Raw genomic sequence first — 27,824 nt, 5'->3', positions numbered from 1 at the left:
GGATGCTGCCTAGGAGAGCTAGACTGGAGAGGAGGAGGCGGGGCGAGAGGAGGCTGTGCTGGGTGAACTGAACTGGAGGGGGCGGCACAGGAGAGGGCGGACTGGGCGGGATGGAGTGGTGCTCCCGGACCCAGGCCATGCCCCAAATGCTCTTCAGCCCCTAATTTGCATAGGGGCAATTAGCGATTTTAGGAAGATTGCAGAGGCGGAGAGGAGCCGTTCTAACTGCTATCAACTTCTAAGGTAAAAGGCTCTTGCAGCATATAAGCAACTTCTCTTGGCAGAACCTGCTGATAGTGCCGCTTTAAGTTGATAAAGAGTATTTAAATGACCCTGTCATTAGAAAATTGTTTAGATCAGACAGGGCCTAAGTGTTCAGACCAATCAGGAGAGCGAGCCAGGAGAAGTCTGTGCTCAGCGCATTCTTTCCCAGCTTTGTGTCATGTGACCGAGATGGCCCTATAATGTAAGTCTATGGGGCTGTCTCACTCACACAGACAGAGTGTGGAGAGAATTGTGCAGCAGTACGCGTCTTTCCTCGCTCGTTCTCCTGATCAGTCACGGTCTGAGCACTCAGACTATGACTAATAAAAAGCTTTTTTTAACGACACGTACACTTAAAAAAAAAAAAGTTAGGCTTTAAAAACTAACTACAAAAAGAAATGATGTATAATCAGGAATTATTTGGCACAAATTTACATGTAGCGTTAACCTGAAATCGTCCACCATATTACACAGAACGAAAGTTGTTAATTACGATCATTACTACGATCGTTATTGCGATCGCTACTAAGATCGTTTATTCTTTCTGTTCCCAGCAAAACAGTGGACAATGTGCAATTACACTGATCGACTAGTGAAAAAATGCGGAACTTGAGCAAACGAATGTGGAATTACAGCGAACGATTAACAATAATTTTAGGTTCAGATCTAAATCAACGATCAACGACATAAGAACGATATTTTGATCATTGCCTGCAATTACACAGAACGATTATCGTTTAAATTCGAATGATATAACGATTTTTTGCACGATAATCGTCCCATGCAATAGGGCCCTAAGGGAGCACTATGGAGCTACAAGTCCATGCCATGGCATCGGCAGCTGTATAATCCACTACCAGCAAGTATATGTATATGGAATGTACATAGTGTGTGCACGGTTATATAATGTTTGTGTACTGCTGTATAATATGTGTGTACGGTTATATAATGTGTATTCTATGTGAACGGTGTGTGTGGACTGGAGGTTTAGATATGCATTATGCATCTAAATATGTGTGAGGTTGTGTATATGTGGATGTGTAGTAGTAGATAGATGATAAGTAGTGAATATAATACAATGTAGATATGTAGATCCCACCTGGCTAATAATACCTCAATATACAGAATATATATATATATATATATATATATATATATTTATTTATAATATATTGAGGCATTAAAGGGGTAGTGCGGCGCTAAGAAAATTATTCACAGAATAACACACATTACAAAGTTATACAACTTTGTAATGTATGTTATGTCTGTGAATCGCCCCCTTCCCCGTGTCCCACCACCCCCGCCGCGTCATCAGCAGCTTAGCCGCATTTGGCTGAGCATAACTGTTGTATAACTTTGTAATGTGTGTTATTCTGTGAATAATTTTTTAGCGCCACACTACCCCTTTAAAGAGGTGCTCTTGTTTGTTTAAACGTGTGACATCTCATTCAGAGACCTATTGCGATCACCAGTATAAGCGGGTGATGTGCGCAGTGGCAATCGCCAGTCTCTAGCCAATTGTAAAGTCTGATGCTCTTTGCTCTGTTACAGTCTGAGAAGTAAGTGAATCATCCAGGTAGTAAAGTGTGGTACTATGTGCTTTACCAACTTATAACTAGTAATTTCAGCAGATCTTTCAACAATATGTCAAAAGTTTAGATAAGTGACAGCATCACTTTGCAGCGCCAGAGAGAAGATAAGAGAGGGCACATTCACTTATAACAATCTTGCAGTGGATTTCACAATGCGAGTTTTGTAGCAGATCCGCTGCAATGCTCAGTATTATTATAGTCTATGGGCCTGAATTCTCACAGCAGATTTTCATTCAGCTGAAAGAATGTAGTGACGGCCATGTGTAACTAATTAGCTGTCAGTAAAAATAATAATAAACTGCTCCTCCTGGAGTCTCCGGGTCCCAGCTCACTGATGGCTGCTCAGAGAACTGGCTGAGTGCAGAGAACTGGAGACTCAAGGAGGAGGGTGACAAAGGAGTGCGGGCAGGTAAGCAGTTTCTGGTTATTATTTTTACTGGCAGCTAATTAGTTAAACATGGCTGTGACCACATGCAGCTCAATGAAAATTCACTGTAAGAATGTAGCGCCATAGACCATAATGATACAGAGTATCGGAGCAAGTTTGCTGAGAAACTTGCAGTGTGACATGAGCTGCAAACTTGTTACATGTGAACACACCCTTAAGGAGACATTTATATGTACTGTTTGCTGCGGATTTTACGCTGCAGACTATACTGTGTTAATGAATGCAAATAAATGACAAAACACTGCGTCAAATCCACAACAAACATGGTACATTTAAAGGGGTTGTTCAGCGAAAATCTTTTTCTTTCAAATCAACTGGTTTCAGAAAGTTAAATATATTTGTCATTAACTTCTATTTAAAAATCTTGAGTCTTCCAGTACTTATCAGCTGCTTTATGTCCTGAAGGAAATGTTTTCTTTTCAGTCTGACACAGTGCTCTCTGCTGCCACCTCTGTCCATGTCAAAAACTGCACAGAGCAGGAGAGGTTTTCCATGGGGATTTGCTGCTGCTCTGGAAAGTTCCTGTCTCGGCCAGAGATGTCAGCAGAGAGCACTGTGTCAGACTGAAAAGAAAAGAACATTTCCCGCAGGACATACAGCAGCTGATAAGTACTGGAGATTTTAAAATAGAAGTAAATTACAAATCTGTGCAACTTTCTGAAACCAGGTGATTTGAACGAAAAAGATTTTTCCTGGACAACCCCTTTAAGTTGGGCCCCACTTTTTATTTTGCCCAAGGCATGACCTGCCCTTGTAGACATGACAGCTTCATAAACGTGTGTGTGTGCAGGTTAATATAAATTTGAAATGCTGAAACCAGAAGTTTACATACACTATATAAAAAGATACATGCATGCATATGTGTGTTTTTATACAGTGTATGTAAACTCCTGGTTTCAACTGTGTGTACAAAGCCCCAGCAATAGCATCAACCCAGAATGTGCATGAGGTATCAAATAATTCAAGGTTAGAATGGTGGAAATAAGAATATAGCAAAGAAACAAAAACAACAAAGAAACACAACACAAAAAAACAACTACGAATTACTAAATCGAAGAAATAAAACAAAAAACAAAAAAACAAATACATGCTGACCTAACACACCACAAAGAATGGAATGCATTTATTTAACAGACAGATAAAACATACAGGGTATTCTAGCACATTTCTACAAAACAAACTACACTGAAACAACATTATAACTGTGTATAGCATGGTTCTCTAAGCTGCGGCCCTCCAGCTGTTGCAAAACCACAAAACTCATCATGCCCAGAAAGCTAAAGCTTTGGATTTGTCCAGGCATGATGGGAAATGTAGTATTGCAACAACTGGAGGGACACAGTGTGGAGGCCCATGGTGTATAGTCATTACATAGCAAAATTCATAGGGACCTGCCCATACGAGCTTACAATCTGAGGGAGTAAACTACAGTATAAACCCCAGAAGCAGTTTATGTAAGTGCCATGTAAACTTAACAGTTTGTTAGTTTGGAATGCTAAAATGGGGAATTCAGAAATAATGAGGAATGTTTCAAAACTTCAAGAGAGCTCCACAAATGAGTCCCAAAGAAGAAATACAACTCCAGACAAATCCACCGGAGACACGTGGCAGGAAATAACAAGAGAGATGATAAGCCTCAGGAGTTGGAACAAAAGACTGTCGTCCAGATTACAACCGTGCAAGACAGAATCAGAATGGGAAACAGAAGGCAAGCAAAACTGCTCAGGTAAAGATTATTGCTTTTTTAAGGAATGAGCTGGGCAGCATCCTTCTAAATGCAGTAAATGCAGTGTATGGAGGAAATTGCTTATCAGGATCAGCAGACAAGGTATCATAAGATTAATGAAGCAAGATGTTAGAAAGTAAAAAGATCTGCTGCATTCTGCGTCATTCAATCATAGAATAATGCAGAATAAAAACGTAACAATTGATTTTTCTCTAGATTATTGTATTTGCAAAAATTAGCCACATGTGTGAGGAGAATGCAGAAGTCTTAAAGCGACTCTGTATCCACAATCTTTTCCCCATAAACCACTTGTACCTTCTTATAGCAGCTTTTAATCCAAGATCTCTCCTGAGGTCCGCTCGGCAGGTGATGCAGTTATTGTCCTAAAAAACTATTTTTAAACTTGCAGCCCTGTTTCAAATTGGCATCTGTGCATTAGACTTGCACCAGCCCTCTATCCCTCCTCCTCACCCTCTTCATCATTAGGAATGCCCCAATGTGCTGGATCTTTAAGGCACCTGTGCACTTTTTAGACAAGTGATGAATAGAAAAAAACCTACCCAGGGGCATTCCTAATAATGAGGAGGGCGGGGAGGAGGGACGGAGAGGCAGTGCAAGCCTAGGCACAGACACTCTAGGTCATGCCAATTAGACACAGGGCTGCAAGTTTTAAACTATTTTTTTAGGACAATAACTGCATCACCTGCCAACAGCAGCTGTCTAAAGGTACAAGCGATTAGGAGGGGGCAGATTGTGGGTACAGAGTTGCTTTAAATGTGCACAAAAGGAATGAACTCAAGATTAAAAAAAGCAGCCAAGATCCCTGTAGCACAAGACTTGCAGAGGCATTCAAAACAGCCAGCTAATGGGAGGGGGTGGTAGTCAAGATGCAACAATGAGTCAACCAAGATTACTATACCATTGTATGGGAAAGAGGACTTTTGGCACCGTAAAATACTGTATACTAACACTGACATACATTGTGTAATGCACAAATTTGAAAAATAATTTAAATTAAGACAAGGAAACAATCTGGATAAGTTGCTTAAAGAAGTCCAACGAAAATTTTTACAAAAGTATTGTACTGCCCCCCAAAAGTTATACAAATCACCAATATACACTTATTACTGGAAATGCTTATAAAGTGCTTTTTTCCCTGCACTTACTACTGCATCAAGGCTTCACTTCCTGGATAAAATAGTGATGTCACGACCCGACTCCCAGAGCTGTGCGGCCTGTGGCTGCTGGAGAGGATGATGGCAGGGGGACACAGAGACACAGGGCACTGGAGGGACACTGAGCATCCCTCTGCCATCATCCTCTTCAGCAGCCACAGCCCGCACAGCTCTGGGAGTTGGGTCGTGACATCACCATGTTATCCAGGAAGTGAAGCCTTGATGCAGTAGGAAGTGCAGGGAAAAAGCACTTTATAAGCATTTCCCGTAAAAAAGTGTATATTGGTAATTTGTATAACTTTTGGAGGGCGATACAATACTTTAATAAAAAAAATTTGCTGGACTTTTCCTTTAACACTGCTCTCCAACATACCTGCCATTACCTTTAGTCACATAGCTTATGTTGATACAATTTGTTAATTCTGCTGTTCTAAAGATCTGTTTACTTGTTTTAAGGGTGGGATATGTCACATCTGTGTCTGTGACCCCAGACGCTGAGTTGATGGTCAATGCCTTCCACACTAATTTAAGGGTCAAATTTGTGTTTTTTGGCTATAATTCGACAAACGTTTTGTTGTCCATTGCGTCAAGATTTCACTTTTAATCACACTACAGCTACTTCTGTCGGCAGATGTTTTACCAGGAGTTACATACTGAGATATGGTCAAAGAAACAGTAGACCTAAGGAAACCCATCAACTCAGCAACTTGGGTCACCGATGTCCCTACAAAGCACACACCAACATTCATTCCCCTTTGGCACTTAGACATACAATGCCTTCAAAAATAGATTTTTAAAACAGCACAAGTAATAGGAATGACCAACGGCAATATAAGCTATGGGAAAGAAAAAAGGAGGCATTACCAGTGATGGCAGAATAAAAAAGATCATAGTGTCTCAGAGTTTAAACCTGTATTAACTAAATAGAACTGGACAGAACTACAGTGTACATTAAATAAAATATTGAATGTGTTCAATACTATGAAGACAGTGCAAAGAAAAGAGAAGGATTTTGGGGGGCATAGAATAAAAAAACCAAACAAAATGCTCAACAGCTGTTTCAATAGTTGCTCCTTAAATAAACAGTGTACTACTGTTACATATATCGTGGAAAAGCGTTAAGCACAAGATTAACTCAAGAGTGGTTAAGTGGTATCAGGCAGCATAGATAAGCATGCCAAGCACTTGTTAATAAAATGCATGCCATTCATAATTAAAAACTGCAAATACTCAATTTATGCCTTCTATACTACTGGAGTTCTGGAATTTTCTCTAAAATCACTGATGTGTGTGCTTCTGCACAGAATCCATTGTCTCGGAACATTCGTACCTCTGTATTCCCTGGAAGGTGCTGCTTGCCATGTCAATAATTCCACCTGTAGGTCTTGCCACAACACCTACAAGTCCTTTCCCTATTCCTTTGAAGAACCCAGCTGCTCCTTCTTTCTTAGCTCCTGCACAAATATAGATGAACACAAATTGGGGTCAATAAATGGCTTTAGTACTATATAGGTTTAAACTACATACATTACAAACAGTCACTAATGAAGTCTGCATTCCTCCTTGAGAGAAAGTCACAAATAAGTTGATGGATTTGGATGCGTAATCTTTAAACTGCTTGCCATCTAAACATACTATAAGTGCAGATTGCATATAGCAAGCATTCCAAAATTGCACAAAGTGTTATATCAAGAAAATGATGGAGAAACATATATATCACAGTTTGCACTAGCAAACAGTATTTCAACTTTTCACTGCCATCCTCAATGTCTTCATGATTCTAATATGTAACTATATGAAATGTACTATAAGCAAATATTGGGTGCTCACCTTCCACTGGCTTTGTAATTATCCCAGTTACTCCTCCTACTACACCCTAAAAGACAGAGAATTTATTACATATATAAACACATTATTGTGGTTTTAAAGCATTTGTTACCTATTTGCAAACACTACAATAAAATGTAAAAAGATAGATCACAACTTATATATTCCACATATTCTCTAATAGAAAACTATAAGTTGGGAAGATTGCTTTCAAACTGGTTTAGCTGTGGCTGGCGGTGGTATCTACACAAATATTATCCTCAGCAGGGATAGGCATAACAGCTAAATTGTTTTATTGAGTAAGAATAACGCTGACGGCTCTAGAGGGTAAGAGTAGGAGTCTAATCAAATGCGTGGTGGTGCGAGTAGAATATTTCACAGACTGACTTAATAAATAAAATTAAAAGCAGAATACACAAGAAAGCACCTCGGTTAACACTGAAAGCACCTACAACATTTAAAAAGCTTTTTTTTAAAAAAAGGTTTAAATGAAATGCTGGTGTTATGACAATAAGGATTGCTGTGTTCCTGGATTCCCAAAGTCTTTTTATTTTCCCAGCTACAGAGCTGAGGACTCATCTTTTGCACTAAGGTCTGTAGTTTGCACCATTCTGGCATGGATACGACTTTTTACTAGCTTTTTATTTCTTCTTTTTCTGGGAAGTGTTGTGGCCAACACTGGTATTTCTTGTCAACAATGAGGAAAGTTAAAGTCAGCTCCCCTTGGTTTCAATTTGTAGACGCACAGTGAATTTCTTGTTTACATTTTTTTTCATTAAAAAAAAAAAAAAAACATGGTGGGAGGGAATTTTTTATTTTTTTTAAAATCTTCAACTGTACAAATATATATATAACACGGGCTAGACAGATATCTCTTCAGGGAAGCAGCTTGCCAAGGGGTAGCTTCTGTAAGGAGACCACAAAAACCACCATATTAAGTAGCCCTTTGAGTAAATATGTAATATGTAATATGAGTTTAAAAATATGACAAGGGAAATACCAAAAGCCAGGTATCCATCCACAGACAGCTGTTTCAGGGTGTTGTCCCTCATCAGTGCGGAGTAGGATTCCGGCAAGGTGGGAGCAATGCCTAGTAGATGACCACAGTAAAATGATAACTAATCTCAGGTAGACCAACTAAAGAAGACAATGTAGGCTGCTAGTAAAAGCTCTCATTTAAGAGTCTCAAAAACACGGGAGTAGCTAGATATCCCTCCAGGGAAGGACTTAGACAAGGGGTGGCTCCTTTAAGAAGACCATCAAAACCAACATATTAAGTGGTCCCTTGAGTCAATATCCAACTCAATCTACAAGTCTAAGGATATGACAAGGGAAATAACAAAGCCAGGCGATTGTGTTATTTGGAGAGGCTGATGTGGACTTGATGGATCAGACGCCGAAGACACCACCTAACCGCCTAGTACTGGTGTGGTCCTCACCACCACTTCTGTTTATTTCCCTGCATGACACACTTTGATTGCCCTAGTAATAAAGTCCCTGTGAGAATCCTGCAGCCAATTATTGGCCTCAATGGCTTTTGGCACGTGGTCACGAGGCCTGTGATTTGCTGCAGAATGTCCTGGGAAAGGACAGATGCAAGAAGGCCAGAGCAGTGTCACTGGACATGAAACAGGCGAGTTTGTTTTTTTTTTTTTTATAACCCTAAGAGGCAGTAATTATTTTTAAATATCTTAGGCAACCACTTTTAAGTTCACATAACAATGCAAGACATTCTATGTAAATAAACAAATAAAGTATTAATAATTTAACTTTATAACTAATAAATCAAAAACGCTTTATATTAATTGGAAGCATAGGGAAAAAAAATGGTACACCATGGAACATCAAAGTAGAATAATCATTCAAATAAAACAACCCTGTTTTTTTTTGCATGTTTACTGTAATAAAAAAAAAAAAAAAAAAAATGAAAATACAGCAGGGATAAGAGTACAATGAAGTAACTTTCTTGACCCAATTGTCAAATGAGAATCTTTTAATCTCTTTGTTACAGAGGTGTTCAAAAATAAAAGCTATTGAATTACACAGCAATAACAAGAGATTACAAGATGCAGGAACAGGAAAGTTCACCAGCTCATTTTCATGAGGCTGACATATGATATACAGAGATATTCTGGGAATAGGAGAGAGTTGGAATGGAAATGGAAAAGCTGAGCCTTTGACAATCAGCTGATCACTTGGCTAGCTTCTATTTAAAACTGGTTTAATATTTCTTTCTCCTTTAATGCTTACCCGTAAAAATCCTTTTCCTCCCTTAGCCAGGCTATCTCCAAAATCCTTTGGTTGTCTGCCCATTTCTTCTCTCCTTTTCTGCTGATATTCTTTATCCATGGTGATGGCAGCCAACCCCTTCCCCACAGACCCAGTGATACGTGAAACAACTCCAGCTGCTCCACCTGCACAGAAAGATTGTTTTTTTCAATTAAGTATATTTTCATGAAGTTTAAGTTACACAACAAAACTTCCCCCCTGATGCCGCTCTCAACTTTTGGTAAATATAATGGGGATTAAACAAATGTAGCACAATAATGCTATATAAAATACTACAAACGTTTACTGAAAGTGTCACTGTCATTTATTGTTATTGCAGAAATCAATAGTCCAGGTGATTTTACAAAACTTTGTAATTGGGTTTATTAGGCAAATATGCCATGCCATTATCTGCATTCAAAAAGCCTTTCCCCAGATCCCCCCCCCTCTCTCAATCACTGCTCATTATCAGGAAATCTCGAAGCTTTTACATCAGTCGAGCCCTGTGTAACCTATGGAGAGGGAAGGGGGGAGAAGGGAGGAAGGAGATTAGTTGTCAGCAGAGAACAAAGGATTATACAGTGGGAGCTGTGTGAAAACGGTATTCAGAGGTCAGAAAGGTCAGTGCTGACTTCAGAGGAGATAGCCCGGTGATGTAGCTGTAAATTTACTCTTTGTTTTCCTGTTTTGGTGCCTCATCCCCCTCCATCCCTTCCCTGTCCATAGAAAACCATGACGACAGGGGCCAGAGCTTCAAACTGCATTTTCATGATAAAAATTGATTTTTTTGGCTAAAAAACACAATTACAAAGTTTCTTAAAATCGCCTGTACTATTGATTTCTGCAAAAAATAAAATAAAATGTAAACAACAGTGACACTAAGAAAAGTTTCATAAAAGTGGTCAATATAGACTAGGGGGGAACTTATTGCCTTGTAGGTTTTTCTGTATTATTGCCAGCCTTCTCTATGTAAGTTTTTCTGCAGTGCGCACGTCATTTACAAAAGGTGTTGAACGTGGTGTGATAAATTTGTGCAAGTCCACAGAAAGTGTCACTGAAAACGTACAAATAAGACTGCTCAGAGCTTGTGTAGATTTGTGCAAAGACTAGCTGCCACACACCATTTTATCACTTAGAAGGCTAGCAAATTTTTGAGCATACAGATGATCGTGCAAACCTGCGATTCCAATGTTGATAAATTTACCCCTATGTTCTGTATGAGTATTGCTTACTCTGTAAGCAATACAAAAAGACTGAGGTTCAATTACTAAAAAGAAAGGATTGCAGTAAAGATTCCACCCAAAATCTTTTTTTATCAACCTTTTCAAATTATAAAACAAATTCATTTTACCAGAGCTGAAAAGTGATGTGTGATTGTTTGCGTGGCTTGCATCAGTTCCTGTTTTACAGAGCTTGATAAATCTGGGCCTTTGTATTTGTATACTAACCCATTCCTTAAAATTAAGACAAAGTATAACTCACCTACTGTATGCCCAAGAAGGCTCCTCATGCCAATCACCAAGCCCTCTGCAAACTCCTCAGGTCCCTGCACTGCACCCTGTACGTGAAATATTATTTCAGAGCTAAAGATACCAACACATTGTACTCAACATTAATTTAGCTTACATCAAACTGAAATACAATAAAGCCAGATTGACAAAGACATTCTAAAAATTTCAAACACCAGTGTGCTCCTCTATGTCTGAGTGGCTCACTGAGCTTTAAGCCATTAGTAAAAAAGGAGCAATTGATTGTGGAAGATCATGATCGCAATGAGGCGTATTCGAAAGTGTGGATTATGAAAGGGCCTGGATTATGTTAAGGGACACACCGGAACTTTTGCCTCTAGTTCGTCAAGTCTTCTGGGCACTGTTCCTTTCTATAGGTCCGTGGGCCATGAGGCAGTTTGGGTTTCTTCCACCCCCCACCGACAGGGAAGGGACATTCCCCCCCCCCTTGTCCTTTCCGACTTAATCCTCTCTGTCAGAGCAGGTCAGAGACTACTTACACCTTAGGGTAAATTCACACAGGCGGATCCGCCGGGAGCCTCACGCACGAAATATGCAATACACGTATTAATAATAATAAGAATAATACATGTATTGTGGATTATTGCGTCATTTTTTTAATGACAGTGACTCTTTAAACCTAAATCAGAAAATGCAACATTATGTTCAGAACAAAAAAATATTTTGTAAAGTCAAAAAAGCTCACTTGGAAGGGTTCATAAAAGAAAGCCTCCACTCCTTCTGAAAGTCCTCTTATTAGGCCATAGGGGTTCCCCAAGACATCCAGGCCTAAGACAAGGACATAAAGCTGCTTTAAGAACTGAAAAAGAACAGATATTACAAAAAATTGTCAGTGTAAGCAAAATACAAGTCATGCAAAAAATTTCCATTCCATTTAAAAGGTAAATTAAAAGTAAGTGAGAGAAACCTCTGAGAACATCAATATCTCACCTGCTCACTGTAGTGTCTCATGACAAGTTTCCTAAGCTGATCTTGTTTATAGAACTTATACCGTACTTCAAAACAAGCTAACCTGTTGAGAGAAAAAAAAGTCTCGAGAAAACTGTACATTCTCACGGTTGGAGAAGTCACTGCCATGGGACATCATACAAGGTATAGGGAAACGTTACACTATTTGCTCCATTGAATACTGTTTTGACGAATACAGTAATCTGGAAGTTCATATGGTGGATTTCCTAACAAAGTCATAGCACATAGGACACAATGTAAAGCTGCTGCTGTATATAGTGTAGTATTGTATGCAAAATATTTTGATAGGTAACAAACAAGCTAATAAGTGGTTGGTTTCTCTCTCCATCTAGGGATTTAAAGTCTTATGGAGTGTTCCTGTCTTGTTATGAACAACATTGAAGGAACACTGTCACAGCGTGTTCGTATCCATGTTTACCCAAACTTCCGTCTGCAGAGAGGAAATCACTATCCATGGGGTCAGCAGACTTCGTGACAGGTACGCTTTAACTGGTCATTTTATGATGACATATGCCCTTTTAGTACATTCCCATTTAATATGAAATATACTGTACATCTCTTTATATACTGAACAAAAATCAGATCTCCCTCTCAGTAAATCAAATGTTTATTATTTTCACTTCCAATTGTATGTGCCCCCCAACCTGATCATAATTGAAATAAAAGGAAATTTACTTAAAAATTAGATCATCCACATCAGTAAGAGTAGCTCCAATGCTTTTTAAAAGGAGGTTGACTGAACTGATGGCAACAAGTTCTTTTTCCTCTTTGTTTGACTGTTCACCTCCAGATCCCAGTGAGAGGCTCAAATGTAGCTATAAAAAAATAAAGAGCTCTAAATAGCAAATAATTGATAAAATAAAAGCATAAAAAGTAACAATATGTCTTATACATTTGTATTATACAGAAGCTGCACATACTATATCCCTCATATCATATGGGGGTCTCACAGAGTGTGCCTATTACTATATATGTCTTAGCAAAGTGGTCCTAATACTAAATGGGGCACAGAGGGGGCTAATACTATTTGGGGCTGCACAAAGGGTTCCTAATGCTACCCAGGGACTGCACAGAGGGGACCTAATACTATACCAGGGCTGCAGAGAGAGGGTCTATTAGTATAACAGGAGCCCAATAATTTGTTGGGCTGCACAGGGGATCCTAAAACTATATGGGGACACAGAGTGGGCCTAATAATACATGGGGCTCAGGGGAGGCCTAATACTATATAGCTGCTGCACAAAGGGGGCATTATACTATACTATATTGGGGCATAGAGGTGGCCTAATACTATTATGGGTACACCACAGAGGGGGCTTGACTATCATATGGGAGCAGGCACGTAAAAGATATCACCTTTAATTAACTCACAGAAGACATCACTGGATGTAACTACCCTATAATCACCTACACACTCAGCAGAGCCAGTGTAAAGATGATATTGGTCTGATCTGTGTAATTTATTCAGTAGCAGTATGGTAGTGTTACTTTACTACAGGTAGAGTTTTGGTTTACTCCAGGTGGTACAGCATTTATTTATGCTCTGTGGTGTTGGTTTACTACAGTTGGAGTGGCATTTATTCCTGCACGCTGATGGTTTATTACAGGTGGAAAAGCAATTGCTTCTGTACTTTAGAGCTGTTTTACCACAGGCACATCAGTGTCCATTTCTGCACAGTGCGGCATAGTGATTTGGAGCTGCACGGTAGTGTAGCGTCCCCCTGTTAACTTTGGTTGACTGATGAAGCCCATGTAGAAAACATATGACAAAGTCCTGTCTTACGGTGCCCTGATTACACACCTTTTTACAGTTTTCTACACCATTCCAGTCTGCCTGACAGATGGGCATGAACTTAATTTTAATAACAGGAGTGAATTTCAGGTGATAAATGTTATTATGTCACTGTTTTACAATAAGGCTGTGTATGCGGAATACATACCCACTGACTGTATAGTAACTGCCATCACCTAATAATTACTCCCAGTATTAAAATTAAGTTCACACCCATCTGACCATTGCCAGAATTGTCAGCATGGAGTAATAAAAATATTCACAAAACTACAGTACCTTCACAGGAGAAATGTGGAAATGTTCAAAGAAGCTTGGGGTTGTGATATCAGTCATGGAAGATTCCATCAGTTCTGTGTTTAGAGCATCTAGATCTTTCTGGATTAGTTTTGTCTGCATTTTAACATGAGAGAAGCTTATAAAGACATTTACATAAATTATATTTCAAAGAAACTGATATGTAGCAGTTTAAATTAATAATCTCATAGTATAACAGCAGAAAAAATATAGATTGATTATATCTTCTGGAAAAAGGAAAAAAATAAAACAAAAAGCCTATAGGAAGAGACTTATCACACTATGTAAAATAAAAACCGATCTAAACTGGCTACAGGAACCAATCACAGCAAAGCTTTTATTTTACCAGAGCTGAAAGCAATTGATGCAGGTGGGCTCTTAGATATGTTTGATGCACACAACAAACACGTTTACAAAATAAAAGTGTGAACAGAGCTAAACAGAGATGTACATTTTGCTCTATTACTCCATACTGTTGTGTTCTTGATTGAAATGACTAAGCTGCTCTTGAATAAATTTATATGCTAAATAAAGTAAAAACTTTGACATTAAAAAGTTATGATTTTTCAAAAACAAAAAAAGACCAATTAATGCAGGTTTTATTAAAATGGTTATGGCTTACACGTTGTTTTTCAACTTCAGGAAGGCTTGAATGGGTGAACAACTCTATGATGGCAGCAAGGAAGCCCTGGTCAACCTTTAGAGCCATACACTGGATCAGAACCATGAAGTACCTTTAGAGAAATATATCAGCGTAAACCACATGAAAGCTGGAAACTGACTTGTAACAAGATTATATCACAAATTTAATATATATTAACAATATGCTCTTCATTGCTAACATATGCAATTAAAAAGAACTTGTGGTTTAACATTGTCACGGCCAGGCAACTTTTACACTTTTGAAATACAATTTTAATTACAAAATTAAAAAACAAACAAACCATAATATCTCCAAACATAGATACTTTGTGAAGGTATTCACTTAGCACAATATGAAAGTATCTTCAGGAACTTTACAACCATTAGCGCCCCAATGCAATTTTGCATCAAAATGTAGTGGTCATTGGTAAGCCCCACAGACTGATGAGCAGAATGCCGGTAGGAATAAAGAGCTACACAGGGAGGAAGCTGCAGGGGGAGCGAGCCGCACGGGGAAGAAGCCGCAAAAGGAGGAAGCCTTAGAGGGAGAGAACTACACGAGGAGGGAGCCAGAGTTCAGCTTACTAGAGACAGGCACACTGAAGGTGAAGGTGGTGGGTCAGGTGTCCTCCCTCTCTTCAGTGGGCAGGGTTATAATTGCTAACCCAACCCATTGAAGAGAGGAAAGACACATTATACCTAACACAGACAGTGGGGGGCCAGGAGAAAGGAGCAGTGTCGGAATGGACTCTGTTTAGCTCCTTTTTTGCATTCAGAGTCTGCAGAAAACGCACCAAAACTGCTCAAAATACATAAAAACTTGCTTAGAACAATATGTAGAACTATGGGTGGGCTATTACATGGTGTAAAAAAAGAATTTAGGGGAATACCCATTTTATGAAATTAAGCTCTAGTCCTTGTATTTTATCTGTGGGTAACATTTCAAGTCACAATTTAGTACATATGTCCTTGGAAGTGAAAAGTTTAAAATGAGAGATGAGCCAACTACACGCTGCACAAAGCAATAATCGACCTTTAAATTTTGCTGTCTGCCCACCCTGTGGAGAAGGTGGATACAGCCAGATGACTGACTGGAAAACATTGATACAGCCCTGGAAAACCATAGGCTGTATTTGTGTTTCCAGCCAATCCTCGGGCTGTATCCACCTTCTGATTGTTTATCTTTGCTCATCTGTAGTTAAAATTCTTTGCCAACCCCACCCACCTTTCCAACACTCCCTTGTCCCATCTCGACATAGGAAATACCCACTCAGCCAATTAGTGGCTGAAGCAGTGACTGCAACCAGTAGCAATGGAGTTTTTCCTATTTGTACCAAGTCTGATTCGGTTTTAAAAATGCTGAAAAACCCCTTTAACAACATGATTATGTACTTACTTAAACTGCTTGACTTTGCTAAATTCATTGAATCTTGTAATGATACTGACATCTATAAATGGCTTTGGTTCTGCCAAGACAAGTAAGAAATTTGATTATTTAATGAATGGTTGTGCAATTAATTTTTATGGTAACAATAAAAGTAAAGTGTGATTTTCTCAGTGCCTTGCATGACCTTGGCTCTGAAAGGTGCCGTGCGAGCAGAAATTTAACAGTAGCAGTAAAACTAGCAACGGGTTACTGTTGCTGCTGGGATGAAGGGACAGGGCCGGCGTCAGCACCCGGCTTACCTGGGCAAGTGCCGGGAGGCCCACAGCATCCCAGTCACGCCAGGGCTGATCGGCACTCCCTGCATCTTTCTGCCCTGGCCCAGATCTGATTAGAGGAGGCGAGAGCAGCAGAGCAGCCAGGAGACTGGTGAGTGTACAAAGGGAAGAGGGTGGGAGGGCAGTGTTAAGTGGGGTGTTTAGAGACCATGTGACTCTCCAATTGCTGCAAAACTCCAACTTTAATCATGCACTGCTAGCAGGACATGATGGGAGTTGTAGTTTGATAACAACTGAAGTGTTACTTGTTGGGAAACACAAATTTATGGGACTGTATATTTAGTGTGGTGTTCCCTAACATATAACTTTCCATTTGCAGAAAAACTACAACTCCTACCATGTACTGCTAGCAGGAAATGATGAGAGTTGTATTTGGACAACAACTGAAGAGGACATTTTATTATTTTTATATTTAGTGTGGTGTTCTCTAACATGTGACTTTCCATTTGCTAAAAAACTACAACTCCCACCATGAATTGCTGGCTGGGCATAATGGGAGTTGTAGTTTGGCAACAGCTGAAACGCCACTGATTGGAAAACAAAGATTTAGGATGACTGTTTATTTAGTGCAGTGTTCTCCAACATGTGACTCTCCAGTTGCTGCAACTACAACTTCCATCATCCACTGCAGGCAGGACCTGATGGGAGTTGTAGTTTGGTAACAACTGTCAAGCCACTGGTTGGAAAACACTGATTTATGGGGATGATGGTACAATTTATCTAGGAGGGCAGTGGCACAGTTTATAAGGGGGCAGTGAGAGTTTATTGTGTGTGTGTGTGGGGGGGGGGCAGTGGCACAGTTTAAAAGGGCATACTTCTTTTTGCAGAAAGAGAGGGCCTTACTACAGATTGAAGCCCAAAGGGCTTACCTACACATGAGGGGCAGAAAGGAGGCCTAACTAAGAGGGGGCACAGGGGCGGGCTTTTAGTAGAAGTGTAAAAGTAAAAAAAAAATCAAATGCGCAATCAAGATACAGATAGAAAGAACACATCATTACAGGCCATCAGATACAATAAAAGTTATACATGTTACATATCATTGTAATCGTAACGACTTGAGGAACATATATCATATATCATAAGTCAGTTTTACCCCAGGGTGAGCGGCGTAAAAACGAAAAACCTCCAAATAAAATTTCAAAACACATTTAATTTTGTTCTGGTTTTGCAGTGTCCTTTATGAAAAAAATCAGCCTGTCATTGCAAAGTACAATTAGTGACGCAAAAAATAAGGGCTCATGTGGGTTTCTAGGTGAAAAAAATTCAAGTGCTATGGCCTTTTAAGCACAAGGAGGAAAAAACGAAAACGCAAAAATTGAAATTGGCCCGGTCCTCTAAGGGTTAAAGGCACAAAGAGGGTCCTCTTACCGTTGGAAGCTTGGATAGAGGAAGGTGTTGAAGTGCCTAAGATGTTTGTGTGGCAGAGGGGGCATCTATAAAAGGGCTACACAGAGGGGGACCAACTGCTTTACTGTTGCCACGTGAGTGGTCCACAAAGGGGCCCGCTGAGGTTCTGTTGCCCAAGGGCCCACAAAACCCTGGAACTGACCCTGTAAAGGGACAGTGCAGATCGTCTGGAGGCTCACTGCAGGAACACACCCGGGGCTTTCTCAAGATTTCGTTCTCTTAATTGTTCCCCCTCTCCTGAACAGGGAACATGGCATGCCCCACCTCCCCCTTTCTATAATCCGCCTTGCTGAGGCCATTACTAGAGATGGATTGTCCCTAGCAGCCAGTGGTCAGCAGATTGCAAAAAGGGGGACACCTAGTGGCCAATATTTTACAGCTGTTTTTTTGAGGTAAGGAGTCATTTTTGGTAAATTATGTAATTTATAAAAATGTTAGGAGATCATAAAGGCTATGAAATTGAGAGAAGTTGTTTAAAATGACTGTGGCCATTTAATGCTATAGTAGAACAGTTGCACAAAATAAAACATGTTTAAACAGCAGAAAATTTACTGTACTGTAAGCAGGAATTAGCATAACTGAAATAATGTGGCATTAAAAAATAAAAGATTCATACCTGAGTCTAAAGCAATGGATTTGGGAGGTGCAACAGGATGGAAGACGGCAGGAAACATAGAGCCAGGAAGTTGGTTATCCACCTGACAAGAAAGAGAACACCATCCACCATATCGCTTAAGACAGTGCTTCTCAAACTGTGAGGCGGGCCTCACCAGTGAGGCGCCCCCTAGTTGTTGGTGAGGCCCGGCTGGGGAGCCAGTTTTCACAAAAGTAACTATAATCTGCACAGTCCTTTTGCTGTTTGCAAAAATCTCCATTTTAGCAACATTATTATTTTATTTTGTACTTGAGCTTGGGAGACAGGTTGAAGGAGCCCTAGCATTACTTTCAGCTTTTAGATGGACTTTCACCACAGATGGTGAGGCCCAGGCATCCTCTTGGTCAGTCTGGTGAGGCCCAGGCATTGCCTTGGTCTGTTGGGCGAGGCTCCAGTAGAAAAAGTTTGAGAAGCACTGGCTTAAGATATATTCAACACTGATGCAGGGAAATTTTATATAATATATTACAACATTACTTTTGAGGTCATGTAAAAAATGCATGATTATGACTGTGGGCAGCCCACAAAGTATAATATGTGGATGGTGCACCACGGAGGCAAATTACAGATGTGTGTAAGAGGCCTTAACACTAAAGTGTAACTCGCCCTCCAAGATTTTTCAATTAGGATTATTACTGTGCACGTGGTTCAATGAGGACTAAACAGGACAGATCCAGAACATGACTGCAAAAGTTACACCCCTGATTGTGTTTAGCTTTCTTAAAAAAACACATACGTGATTGTTGGCAGAAAAAGACCACTTTGTCTATCTAGTCTGCCCATTTAGTATTTTCATTCTTATTATCTTAGGATAGATTTATGTTTATCCCAGGCAAAAGCTTACTCCCCTCTCCCCATTCAGAACACCTACATGGTAATTCAGGCTTCCATATGTATGGGGGAGTCAGGAGAAATTGCCAAGGCTGAACCAACATTGGCCAACAGGTCTTAAGCTAAAATGGCACACAAAATTTACATTTCTCTCTTTAACTTTACCTGTAACCAGTATAGTTGAGCCCGTAAACTTCTTTGATGTGGAGACTGTTTAAGTTCTATGTTGATACCAGAGAGGAAGCTTCTCCTGATTTTGCACTTAATTGGCAAGCGCATTTCCATACAACTGAAGCTAACCTACATGAGATTAGGATATGGATTAATAAATAGGTGCCTTAGTGAATTCAGACACCACAAGTAAGACTGGGTTCACATGTAGTAATTTGGTCAGTATTTGTAGCTCAAACTAAGAGTGTAACCGATACGGAGAAACTAATACAATACCAGATTGTATAGAGACTAGATAGATTTGCCCCTTTTTCTATGTTTTGGACCCACGCTTGGTTTTGGCTAAAAATACTACATGTTTACCCAGGCATCCCATACCCACCTCAAAGTTGACATCGAATTTTGTCCATCTGCATTGCTCTCCAGTAAGATATTTCTCATAGGCTTGCTCAAGTTGAAGAATCTGTTTCTGGTTAAATGGTTTCCACTTCCGTTTTGGCATTAACTCCCAGATTATACCTGAGCTGCAAAAAAAAACAAAAAAAAAAACATTTTAATTGCACAAAATTTCTGTAGTACTGTAGTGAAACATCATCTTCTCGCAGTAGAACACTGATGATAAGATGTTTCCTTGACCATACTCTTCTGCAACACCAATTTCCATACTAGTCCTGTGAGTACTGAGATTTTATTTTTCTGATTTCATTCTTCAACAGAACTACTTCAATTAAAAGAAAAGTCTGGATACCTCGTGAAACTCCAGAGAAAGTTAAGAAGTTAAGAACAAGGTGTTACTTAAAGGCTAAGCACCAGCCCAGCATGAAGCACTGGGGACAGGAACACCGCCCGACCCCCGTGTTACGATCTCTCCTCCCCTCTGTGACTCTATTGATTTTAATGTAGCCACGTCACAGAGGGGGGTGGAGATCGTAACACTGGGGACTGGCGAGCCTTTCCTCAGTGTTCTGGGGCGGGCTAAATGCTCAAGAATAGATTGACACTGTGCGCAGGAACTGGGTGGAGGTTCAAAAAAGGACCGCATCACCGGCATCCCCACACCAGCGACGTACCTAGTGGTACATTCGCTTTAACATACATGTATGTGGTTCACATCGTATTTTATCAGTTTTTCTTTATGCCACAACCCCATAATGATGATGACAAGTCAGAAGTGGGCAAAGAGCTGACGAGCAAGAGATACCTGCCTGATTGGGCAGATAATTGGTTTTGTAATAGGGACTCCAAACTTTGATAAGAGTTTAAGTAAATCTGGTGCTTATTTGGCTGTCCCTAGATCATACATTTAAATCTAGTATAAAGTGCACAATAATTTGTGACTTTATAAATTATTTGTTAGAATATGCTTTCTAAAAGGTTGTGCAGTTTGTAATTGGGACAGTAAACCGTTCTTATGTTCTCATGTTGGTTGCAATTTAGCTTTTTATATTATACACAAATCAAAAGGGACACTATATGGATTACTAATGAAAATATTTACCTTGTAATCCCTATGTAAGATATTTCTTGTTTCGCCTCGTTGTTAATCAGAGAAAGACCCAAACTATGAATTGATATATTTATTTCCTGGTCTGGTTGCTCCATTTCTTCAGCTTGGCGTGCCTTGGTCACCAAAGCCACATCTTCTGTGAAAAGCAGTACTCTCTGGCGTCCGTCCAGGAATGACACCCAATGAACCTGAATTTCAGGACTGTATGCAAACTGACCACTTTCATCCTGAAAATAAGTAAATGTTGTATTTTGTTTTCTTAGTTTAGGTAAGATAATCTGAAATAAATTATTTACCCCATACAGCTTCATGTACACACATGTACACTGCAGGAAATGTTACATTAGAACAGTGTGCTGGACATAACAGACAACTCTGCCAAGTAGTTTATAATACAGTCATCTTTGAGATAAGTAAAGAAGCAAATCCAATAGGAGCAGATTACAGCATTCCAAAGAAAGGAAATTTAAAGTGCAACATAAATTACAGAATATAGCTACGTCTGAATTTGTAGCATGAAAAACTTGTACCGTACTTGACCCAGCTCCACACGGTGAGTGCCAGTATGTAAGTTAACCCCCCGCCAGCCGGAGCATACATTACATGTTTCCTGCTCCGGCTTGCTTTGAGGGTTCTCGGCTGGACGTCCCGCTCAGCCAATTAGTGGCTGCGGTGGTGCAGCGCACTGATTGGCTGAGAGGGACAAGCAGACGCCGGGAACCCCCAAAGCAAGCCGGAGTGGGGAGGAGGTGGTGTATGCTCTGGCCGGCGGGGGGTTAACTTACATACTCGCAGCGGGATGTCAATCCAGCTGCGAGTATGTATTCTGATAGGGATGAACTGACACTGAATCCGCAGTGGATTTCGCTGCGGATCCGGTGTGTGTGAAGGCACCCTTACAGATAACAAGTAATCTTCACATAAATTATTTATTGCTGATCCCTCTGATAACCGCTTGTTTGCAGCCGTGGCCGGCCAAAGACTGTGTAATGTAAAAAGACACTTAGGATCAGTCATTTCAGCAAACTTATCACAGATCAATACAGGAAAATATAAAAAACTTTGTAAGATATCAGGAAATAAAGCAGAAATGCCTTCTGTTATCAATCACTATTCCACTATCTGTCTGTTTTCTGCTAAACTGGCATCCATTTGCAAATAAGCTTATTAATTACGTTTACCGGCTGCAACTTGTAATCTGATCCCTGAGCCAGCCATAAGTCTACAGAAGGGGTGAATGGTGGAGGGAGATGGAGGAGGAGGACGGGCACAAGACAAGAGAGATAACCGGCAGTCAGTTGATTGTTCAGCTCCCAATTATTGAAGGTGCATGGCCCCCTTAATAATGGCCAGCTATAGTGCTGCTCCTCATGTACATACAGTACACAGAACAGCTTATTGTTAAAAGTCACCTGAAATGAAACTTAGACTTTTAAGCCTATTGTTAAAAATAGAAAATGTTTCTTTGTTGATCATGGGACACTGTAATGTCCTGCTATTTTAATTCGTAGAGATAAAAATATACCTGAACCTATTTTCCGAGTGTGTCTAGGGAAAAAGCATTTCTTTAGATGCAAAATAGTTAAGAAACACATTTAATGAAGGGTCGTATTTAAATTTCATGCTGTGCAAGGCACTTTTAGCACCATATTGCTGAGGAAAAAAAAGGAACTAAAATGGGAAAAAAAACAAAAAAAATAGGCCTCTGAATGGCTGTAAATTAATATGAGTTAGCTCATTTACCTTCAGTAGGTCAAGCTCCCCATTGTTCTGGCCGTAAGTCCATATCAGTTTTTTGGTGCCTGTGGGATCCGCCCATGCAAACAGTCTTGTTTCTCCAGGTAAAAGTACCTTTTCCTCTTCAGTGCCACTATAAGGTATTCAGTATTTTAAGAAGCAAAATTATATAGGAAGAAAACAAACTTTATGGGTGTATGGGAGTATTTTTTTTTTCTTTTTACAAAAAGAAAAAAAAAAAAGACAAAGAAAAAGTGCAGTATTTTTAACCATGCCTACATGTATGTAAACTGCAGTAGAAAAGCACCACAGAAACTATGATCACATGATGTCTTTTCATATGTATTCTGGAGCAAAATAAGGCCCAGATTTATCAATGGGAGTAAAATAGAAACCAATGTAAACTGCCCACAGCGACCAATCACAGCTCCACAGGTTACATTTTACCAGAACTGAGCGGTCATTGGATGTTATGGGCAGTTTATATTAGTTTCTATTTTAAACACTTTGATAAATCTAGAACTATAGGAGTATTCTGATCTAAAAATATGTGCACTATGCCTACAAAACCATGTCCCCCTGATTTCAATGGGAAATAAATGTCATTATAGTAATGATGCTCATATTCAGTATGCAAAGAAAAAAACAAACACAATAAAGCAACATGTGCATTTCTTCACATGTCTTCAATGTTTTCACTGACATCAGTTAAAGCAGTAAAAACAGTCCTAATACACATAAAATATACTTTGATTTATGCATTAAAAGAAGCTTCAAATAAACTCCAAAAACGCTTGCAAATGAAAAACAAACAAAAAAATTTCAGAATTGCTTCTGCCTTGAAATACACCTGTCATTTTCTGATTCTAATTTTCACTGTGTGAAACCAGCCGTATGAGAAATCATCAATCTCTAAAATGTGATCAATGCAGCAAGCAATTTATTAGTCCTACCTCTGACTATATGTCAGTTTAGTTCGAGGTGTGTGGTTCATGATCAATGCTGGTGCGGCTCCTTCATAGTAATCAGAGAATTTAATTACTATTGAGTGATCTGAGATACTGACATCCACAAGAAGTCCTGTATTCTGGAAATATAAACAACATATTGTAATAATAGCTATGTGTACCGTGGACTCTCAAGTTACAATATTTTCCATATACAATGGTCTTTTCTGGACCACCATCTTAAAACCAGACTTCACATACAATGTTGGTCTTTTACCATAAATTCACTCATCTCTAATGACTTGCTGTAAAGTCCGCCTAATCAGAGTTGACACTTCACTGATAAAAGCCCTGTAATACTGCACTTTAAGTACATGCACTGATTGGTTGTCTAGCAGCACCTCCCCATAGTAGAGTGTAGTACTCCACTGCTCTCGACCTGTCACAGGATAAGATGCTCTTTTAGACACCAAATGGTGTCTGGTCTGAGTATGTACTGTACTACTGAAAGTAATTTACAGTCTCCAGCAGCTTTGTGACTTTTATATGGTAGGTCTTGCTTTATCAGTTTCAGATGATTTTTTTTTAGTCTTCATTCTTTCCTATTTTGGGGTCTTCAAAACAAAAAGTTTTTCTGCCTCTGTCATGGAATAATAGTTATTACATGAGGGAGATTTCCACAGTTTATGTTTTGTCTCTAATTTCAGGTGAAGGGTAATGTTAATTCTATATCATACATACCTTAATGGTCCCAAAATGACTGTGCCTCAAAAATTGAGATCTATAAAAGGCATAGGCATTTGAGGAGTTTGATGTGGAAGAACTTGACTGTACACAGCCCTAACCTCTAAACAGCTAAAAAACTATGGGATGAAATGGAGGGCAAGTGGAGGCAATTATAGCTCCAAAAGGGGACCCAACTCTATTTGGATGCCTAAAAAGCTCACATACGTGTGACAGTCACGTGTTCACTATATTTGGCTATTTAGTGTACTTTCACTCAACGTACCATGCTCTCAATAACCAGCAGGGTGCCATTATCCTGTTTGTTGAAGAAAAAGGGTTTTGATGTTCCTGCACAGCCAATCACTCGAACACAAAGCTTCTGAGAGATATTTTCTGGCCAGAATGGCACACACTGAAACAAAAATATAATAAAAGCATTTAATATTCAGGTACAGAGTGGCAGCTAACCAATACAATCTTATCATACAGTATAATAATACATCTTGCCCTTCATGATTTATTTTTATTACAACTTGTTCAATTAGCAACATCTGTTAACAATTCTGTAAATTTTTCCCAGTTAAATGATGGACCCCAATATATAGTACATGCTGATGTCAGGCATTCTTTTACAGTGCAGTTAAACCTGTAGGGTTTGTCAAGTTAAATATTTTTGCAAATACATTCATTTGGCAAACTTGCCTCATTCTCCTGATATGCCACTATTTCAGTCCTATTGTTGTAAATTTGTTGTCTAGGTTACTGACCATGGCTCTGCTCTAAAAGCAGTGGTATTGCTGGTGTATATATAGCTATAGTACACACATTTATATTATACAGCGTATTTACACTATCTAATGCTTGTTTGCTATTTAACCATTTGTAAAGCTCTGAGGAAAATATTGGTCCAATATAAACACTATTATTAAGCGGTAATTATAAGCTAGCTGCCTATGTGGTAAAATACGGAAATGGTGCACAATATAGATGTATATGCTTATTTGCTGAAAATGAAGAAAAAAAATACATACCTCAGAGGATGCAACATAATGCCACTTCAGATCAGGCAAAGACCCGTCTGCTTCAATTTCTCCCACTTCAAGTTCCAGCCCACACTTGTTGACAAGAGTGTAGAAAGGAGTCAAAGTAACAATCCGAGTCAGATTAAAACTGCTCATTTTAATGTTCACGCCAACCTTAACATTTGAAACAAGAGAAAGTTACTTTCACATTTTATGTCACAAAGCACCGAAATAAACAAAAAAAAGAAAGAAATCTGACAATCTGCTTCCCTAGCAATGTATCACCACTTTTATTAATTCTTTAAAATAAAGAAAAGAAAACACAACAACAGTTTGAAAAATCAAAATGCACAAAATTATAAAAGGGAATAGGGAACAATAGCCACTGATTAATGTTCATGTCCTATCCAAAAGTAGAAACGTACCAAATATTCCATTTTACCAGCAGGACACTTCACACAACCATAACTTCCAACCGTATCCAGGGAAAATCCAGATGACCATGAACTTGTGGAAATACACAACTGGATCTGTAATAAACAAGAAAATGTATCGGTATGGCATAGGTTTTTACCTGTAATATTGTTATTTTGTTATTATCATCAAGTTTTACCATGAGTTACTGAGAAGTTAAGGAGGTACTTCCATGAAACAATAATTATGAAACATATATTCTTCTAGCTGTGTTGTTACCAGGTTGGGACGTGTCCCTAGACTGTCTAACATGGTTACCTTTGGTTGGACAGTGCCAGGCAGTGTAGGGAGACCAACCAGTAACCAACTAGCCAACCAGTAACACCCAGTTGGTTAATTATTCACACATCTCTAGTAATATGACACAATAAAGAGCGATAGGAAAAATTGCTCCACAATTGTTATTTCATGTATTTTCTGATGCAGAAGGGTCAGGACGGTCTTCTTTAAGTGAAAACCACCTGAGAGCACCTCTTATGGCCAGTTTCGCAAAAATGGATACCACAACAAAACAAAGAATATAACTAAACCAAAGTGTGACTACTGCTATAATTTCTGATACACTAGAAGCAGTTTTAAGGTCTTGGGTATAACTCCTCTAAGTTATGGGGGAAAAGCTATCTGTAAAATTAAATTGTCCAGAAGCTTAAAGGGGTTATCCAGGATAGTGTGTGGCATTACAACTCAGCTCTATTCACTTCAATAGATCCGAGCTGCAATACCCCACCCAAACTAATGACAAGAGTGATGCTGTATATTAAAAAAAGCAAGCTTCATGAACATAAGAAACAATAAAAATCTCCACCCTATTTTTTTGTATGAGACACATCTGTAAGCATGCCCTGTGCTAAGGTCATTCCATAAAGAGGCTGAGCTGCCATTGTCTTTGCCATCTACTGTTGTCAGCTTTTCCTGTGATGCTGTACAGATCACTTTTTTTTACCAGCCCCCTACTTATGTCAGATGGAAGAGTAATTCTCAGCTTAGCTGATCTTAAAACTCATAAAAAAACAGACTGCTGCACCTTGTTTTTGCTGAAAATGTTCTTCTTCTTGAAAGAGAAAAGTATCACATCTCTGTAATCTGATGGGTGTTTAACATGAATGTCTTCTGCACGGTACTGTAAGATGCGTGATGTCTTATTAATAATCCAATATGGACTAAAAACAGAGAGCACAATGCGGTTTCCAATGCGTTTTACATGCACATGGAGGTCCACCGTCATAACTTCAGAAGTGTCCGCTGTGAAACATATAGGGAAAAATTCAGGGAGACCATCATGGACCCTGACGTGACCATTCCAGTTTCTGCCCTGATATTTGATTAGGACAAGCTCCATGATTTCACCACTGATTCGAGAATTCAGGACATCACAAGAGCTTCCCTCAGGTAATGTGTGAGCTTCTGCTGCCCCCTGAAATGCATTACAAATATTTAAGATATTTAAAATAATTTCAAGCCAAAGATGAAGTGTGATAAACATTTTAAAGATTTACACAAACGTTAAAATGAATCGCCTACATGCAGGATTAGCAATCATTGTTACATAGTTAATACGGTATAAAAAAGACATGTCCATCATTGTGTGAATAATACAGTGAAAATAAAGTCTGACAGACTGCACCAATTTCCAGTATGGAATCTGATTATAACCTGGAATTTCACTAGAACAGAAGGACTGCCTTCTTGAAGTATATAGTCTATAAAAATTTCATAATCAAAGTTACTGTTATCACACATCATCTGTAGTAATGTATAGTCTCTTACCTCAAGTAGGTATCGCAGGGAGTATGGTAGGAGGTTCTTTATGGTCAGTGAGGGGTACAGATGAACAATGTAAGCTGGATCCCAATCCTTTTCCCCATGACTGGTGATAAAATTGATTTCATCAGGCACTGCTGTGCAATTCACTATAAGAGGCAGAAAGTTGATCTCCGTGGAGGGACACTGAAGGGTGCACTGAACTTCATTGCTCCTGTGCAGCATTTCCTTCCACATAATATAGGTTGTGGACTCTTTAAACTGCCCAGCTAGTGAGCCCACTGGTTTCAAGAATAGTTGGCACCTTGTAATGTAATTGAGCCAGAAAAAAAAAAAAA

At 39.3% G+C, this 27,824-nt stretch overlaps 1 protein-coding gene and 1 long non-coding RNA gene across 3 annotated transcripts in view; one reads left to right on the top strand and one right to left on the bottom strand.

The window, feature by feature from the left end:
* Positions 1-27,824, bottom strand: part of VPS13C (vacuolar protein sorting 13 homolog C) — a 212,683-nt gene that overhangs the window by 17,398 nt on the left and 167,461 nt on the right. For both annotated transcript variants that reach the window (XM_069980827.1, XM_069980821.1), the window contains 21 exons: positions 27,493-27,790; positions 26,750-27,139; positions 25,677-25,781; positions 25,261-25,425; positions 24,513-24,641; positions 23,510-23,643; positions 22,563-22,689; positions 20,811-21,046; positions 19,695-19,836; positions 19,307-19,441; positions 18,272-18,353; positions 15,923-15,992; positions 14,507-14,618; positions 13,867-13,980; positions 12,474-12,613; positions 11,760-11,841; positions 11,515-11,628; positions 10,783-10,858; positions 9,283-9,446; positions 7,036-7,081; positions 6,536-6,659 (listed from right to left, as the gene is read on the bottom strand). In XM_069980827.1, coding sequence (XP_069836928.1) covers positions 6,536-6,659; positions 7,036-7,081; positions 9,283-9,446; positions 10,783-10,858; positions 11,515-11,628; positions 11,760-11,841; positions 12,474-12,613; positions 13,867-13,980; positions 14,507-14,618; positions 15,923-15,992; positions 18,272-18,353; positions 19,307-19,441; positions 19,695-19,836; positions 20,811-21,046; positions 22,563-22,689; positions 23,510-23,643; positions 24,513-24,641; positions 25,261-25,425; positions 25,677-25,781; positions 26,750-27,139; positions 27,493-27,790 — 2,985 coding nt within the window. The remainder of the gene's footprint in view (positions 1-6,535; positions 6,660-7,035; positions 7,082-9,282; positions 9,447-10,782; positions 10,859-11,514; positions 11,629-11,759; positions 11,842-12,473; positions 12,614-13,866; positions 13,981-14,506; positions 14,619-15,922; positions 15,993-18,271; positions 18,354-19,306; positions 19,442-19,694; positions 19,837-20,810; positions 21,047-22,562; positions 22,690-23,509; positions 23,644-24,512; positions 24,642-25,260; positions 25,426-25,676; positions 25,782-26,749; positions 27,140-27,492; positions 27,791-27,824) is intronic.
* LOC138799531 (uncharacterized) lies at positions 84-16,083 on the top strand. Its single transcript, XR_011364275.1, has 3 exons — positions 84-243; positions 12,131-12,276; positions 14,527-16,083. It is a non-coding gene; the product is annotated as an uncharacterized lncRNA (long non-coding RNA).

The sequence above is a fragment of the Dendropsophus ebraccatus genome, chromosome 1, assembly GCF_027789765.1.
Source record: "Dendropsophus ebraccatus isolate aDenEbr1 chromosome 1, aDenEbr1.pat, whole genome shotgun sequence".
NCBI classification, from domain to species: Eukaryota; Metazoa; Chordata; class Amphibia; order Anura; family Hylidae; genus Dendropsophus; species Dendropsophus ebraccatus.
This window is presented reverse-complemented; position numbering and strand designations above follow the sequence as displayed.